Raw genomic sequence first — 4,381 nt, forward strand, 5'->3', positions numbered from 1 at the left:
CTGAATTGATTCCTTACACAGGTTCCTGAACGCCGTTCTGATGTTAGCCAGCCTCGCATATGCCGTAGACGTTATTCTTTTTATGTGGGCTTCAGGAGACAGGTTTGGTGTGATATCAACCCCTAGATCTTTCTCTCTGTCTGTTTCATGAAGTACTTCATCTTCTATTCGATATCCTGTGTCTGGCCTCCTGTTTCCACCGCCTAGTTTCATTGTCTTGCATTTACTCGGGTTGAACTTCAGTAGCCATTTGTCAGACCATTCAGTCTGTCTAGGTCATCTTGTAGCCTCCTACTATCTTCTTCTGTTTTAATCCTCCTCATAAATTTTGCATCATCAGCAAACAATGAGAGGAACTATTCTATACCCTCTGGGAGATCATTTACATATATCAGAAACAGTATAGGCCCAAGGACTGATCCCTGCGGGACTCCACTGGTGACGTCTCGCCAATCTGAGACCTCGCCCCTCACAGTGACTTGCTGTCTTCTGTTGCTTAGGTACTCCCTTATCCAACGGAGTACCTTCCCAACACTCCAGCCTGCATCTCCATCTTTTTCACTAGCCTCTTGTGTGGCACTGTATCAAAGGCTTTCTGGCAATCCAAAAATATGCAGTCTGCCCACCCTTCTCTTTCTTGCCTGGTCGTAGAATTCAATTAACCCTGTGAGGCAGGACCTGCCATCCCTGAACCCATGTTGATGCTGTGTTACAAAGTTCTTTCGCTCCAGATATTCAGGGGAACATCTCAACGGGAATTGAGATGTTTTTCCATTTTCTCAAGGAGAAGGATCCCCTTGAGAGCAGAGAAAGATATCAGAGTGACAGGAATGAATATGTCAGGGTGAGAAGAGAAGCAGAAAGACAATACGAAAATGACATAGCAAGTAAGGGAAAGACTCAGCCTAAATTGCTGCACAGCCACATCAGGAGAAAAACAACATCAAAGGAACAGGTTATGAAATTGAAAATAGGGACAGACAGATTCACTACAAACGACAAGGAAGTGTGCGAGGAACTGAATAAGAATTCCAGGAGGTCTTCACATTAGAGCAAGGAGAAGTTCCAGAGATAAAAAAGGAAAGTTAACCAGGAACCACTGGAAGAGTTTGAGATTACCAGTGGGGATGTAAGGAAGCTCTTGCTAGAGTTGGATGTGACAAAGGCTATAGGCCCGGATGGAACCTCTCCTTGGATACTAAAAGAAGGAGTGGAAGCACTGTGCCTGCCACTCTCCATAGTGTATAACAAATCACTGCTTGAAATTTGGAAGACAGCTAATGTAGTCCCGATATACAAGAAGGGGGATAGACAGGAGGCACTGAACTACAGGCCAGTGTCCCTAACCTGCATACCATGCAAGCTGATGGAGAAGATTGTGCGAAGAAAGCTTGTGGAGCATCTGGAGCGAAAGAACTTTGTAACACAGCAACACAGCATCAACATGGGTTCAGGGATGGCAGGTCCTGCCTCACAGGGTTACTTGAATTCTACGACCAGGCAACACAAATAAGGCAAGAAAGAGAAGGGTGGGCAGACTGCATATTTTTGGATTGTCAGAAAGCCTTTGACACAGTGCCACACAAGAGGAGGTGGTGATCGGGTGGTGGTGATATAGGGGTGGTGGTGGTGATATAGGGGTGGTGGTGGTGATATAGGGGTGGTGGTGGTGATATAGGGGTGGTGGTGGTGGTGATATAGGGGTGGTGGTGGTGATATAGGGGTGGTGGTGATATAGGGGTGGTGGTTGTGATATAGGGGTGGTGGTGGTGGTGGTGATATAGGGGTGGTGGTGGTGGTGGTGGTGGTGATATAGGGGTGGTGGTGGTGGTGGTGGTGGTGGTGGTGATATAGGGGTGGTGGTGGTGGTGATATAGGGGTGGTGGTGATATAGGGGTGGTGGTGATATAGGGGTGGTGGTGATATAGGGGTGGTGGTGATATAGGGGTAGTGGTGATATAGGGGTGGTGGTGATATAGGGGTGGTGATATAGGGGTGGTGGTGATGGTGGTGGTGATATAGGGGTGGTGGTGGTGGTGTACACAAACACCTCACACTCACCAAGACTCACCAAGTGGTTAACATCACAGGTAAATGCCACACAAGTCGCTATATCTTCACCCAAAGTGACGAGACCCTTAGGGCCATAGTGGCCTGGGCGGCCATGGTGACCCGGGCGGCCATGGTGGCCAGGGCGGCCATGGTGGCCAGGGCGGCCATAGTGGCCAGGGCGGCCATAGTGGCCAGGGCGGCCATAGTGGCCAGGGCGGCCATAGTGGCCAGGGCGGCCATAGTGGCCTGGGCGGCCATAGTGGCCTGGGCGGCCATGGTGGCCAGGGCGGCTATGGTGGCCAGGGCGGCCATGGTGGCCAGGGCGGCCATAGTGGCCTGGGCGGCCATAGTGGCCTGGGCGGCCATGGTGGCCAGGGCGGCCATGGTGGCCAGGGCGGCCATAGTGGCCAGGGCGGCCATAGTGGCCAGGGCGGCCATAGTGGCCAGGGCGGCCATAGTGGCCTGGGCGGCCATGGTGGCCAGGGCGGCCATGGTGGCCAGGGCGGCCATGGTGGCCAGGGCGGCCATAGTGGCCAGGGCGGCCATGGTGGCCCGGGCGGCCATGGTGGCCAGGGCGGCCATGGTGGCCAGGGCGGCCATAGTGGCCAGGGCGGCCATGGTGGCCAGGGCGGCCATGGTGGCCAGGGCGGCCATGGTGGCCAGGGCGGCCATAGTGGCCAGGGCGGCCACCAGAGAGGAAGGTGGCCGCACATTATCTCCCGCTCTAATCTTACTGGCGGGAGCGGCCAGGTAAAAATGGACCAGCAGTTGTGATTGGTGGACTGGTCTGTGTGGCCCCGCCCCCGGGGTGTGGCGCCACCAGGTGGGCTACGGGGTGAGGAGCCACAGGGGGAGGGGGGTGACCAGGGGGCGGGGGGGGGGGGTAATCACTGGGGATCTGGTAACAACTCACTCCAAAATTAGTCAGAAAAAAAAGAGCGCGAGACGCAGAGGAAATGTTTGCTGTGTTGGTGCCCGGGGGGGGGGGCCGGGGGCAGGAGCCAGGGGGGGGGCAGGAGCCAGGGGGGGGCAGGAGCCCTGGGGGGCAGGGGCCCTGGGGGGCAGGGGCCCTGGGGGCAGGACCTGGGGCAGGATTCCTGGGGCCAGGAGCCAGGGGGGACAGGGCCTGGGTTAGGAGCCAGGGGGGCGGGCAGGAGCCAGGGGGGCGGACAGGAGCCAGGGGGGCGGGCAGGAGCCAGGGGAGGGGGCAGGAGCCAGGGGAGGGGGCAGGAGCCAGGGAAGGGGGCAGGAGCCAGGGGGGGAGGCAGGAGCCAGGGGGGGGCAGGAGCCCTGGGGGGCAGGGGCCCTGGGGGGCAGGGGCCCTGGGGGCAGGACCTGGGGCAGGATTCCTGGGGCCAGGAGCCAGGGGGGACAGGGCCTGGGTTAGGAGCCAGGGGGGCGGGCAGGAGCCAGGGGGGCGGACAGGAGCCAGGGGGGCGGGCAGGAGCCAGGGGAGGGGGCAGGAGCCAGGGGAGGGGGCAGGAGCCAGGGGAGGGGGCAGGAGCCAGGGAAGGGGGCAGGAGCCAGGGGGGGAGGCAGGAGCCAGGGGGGGGGCAGGAGCCGGGGGGGAGGCAGGAGCCAGGGGGGGGGCAGGAGCCAGGGGGGAGGCAGGAGCCAGGGGGGGGGCAGGAGCCAGGGGGGAGGCAGGAGCCAGGGGGGGGCCAAGAGCCAGGGGGGGCAGGAGCCAGGGGGGGCAGGAGCCAGGGGGGGCAGGAGCCAGGGGAGGGGGCAGGAGCCAGGGGAGGGGGCAGGAGCCAGGGGAGGGGGCAGGAGCCAGGGAAGGGGGCAGGAGCCAGGGGGGGGCAGGAGCTAGGGGGGGGGCAGGGGCCAGGGGGGGGCAGGAGCCAGGGGGGGCAGGAGCCAGGGAGGGGCAGGAGCCAGGGGGAGCAGGGGCCAGGGGGGGCAGGGGCCAGGGGGGGGCAGGAGCTAGGGGGGCAGGAGCCAAGGGGGGGGGGCAGGAGCCAGGGGAGGGCAGGAGCTAGGGGGGCAGGAGCCAAGGGGGGGCAGGAGCCAGGGGGGGCAGGAGCCAGGGAGGGGCAGGAGCCAGGGGGGGCAGGAGCCAGGGGGAGCAGGGGCCAGGGGGAGCAGGGGCCAGGGGGGGGGGGCAGGAGCTAGGGGGGCAGGAGCCAAGGGGGGGGGGGCAGGAGCCAGGGGGGGCAGGAGCTAGGGGGGCAGGGCCGGGTCAGGGCGGGTGCTGGTCGCCGACTATAATTAGACCCCGGGTTCGTATCCCGTTAAAGCCGTAATTGGGTCATTTGGAGTCCTACAAACCTGCGAAATGTTTCTTTTCTTGTCGAGGAAAACTTTATTCAGTGTATGGTGATCCTGG

The 4,381-nt window shown here is 61.0% G+C and overlaps 1 protein-coding gene across 1 annotated transcript; it reads right to left on the reverse strand.

The window, feature by feature from the left end:
- Positions 1–2,109: 2,109 nt before the first annotated feature.
- On the reverse strand, positions 2,110–2,724 carry LOC138352438 (mRNA decay activator protein ZFP36L3-like). Its single transcript, XM_069304930.1, has one exon. The coding sequence runs from the start codon at positions 2,722–2,724 to the stop codon at positions 2,110–2,112; it is 615 nt and encodes a 204-aa protein (XP_069161031.1).
- Between the last annotated feature and the right edge of the window lie 1,657 nt (positions 2,725–4,381).

This window comes from Procambarus clarkii, chromosome 53, assembly GCF_040958095.1.
Source record: "Procambarus clarkii isolate CNS0578487 chromosome 53, FALCON_Pclarkii_2.0, whole genome shotgun sequence".
In the NCBI taxonomy this organism is placed as follows: domain Eukaryota; kingdom Metazoa; phylum Arthropoda; class Malacostraca; order Decapoda; family Cambaridae; genus Procambarus; species Procambarus clarkii.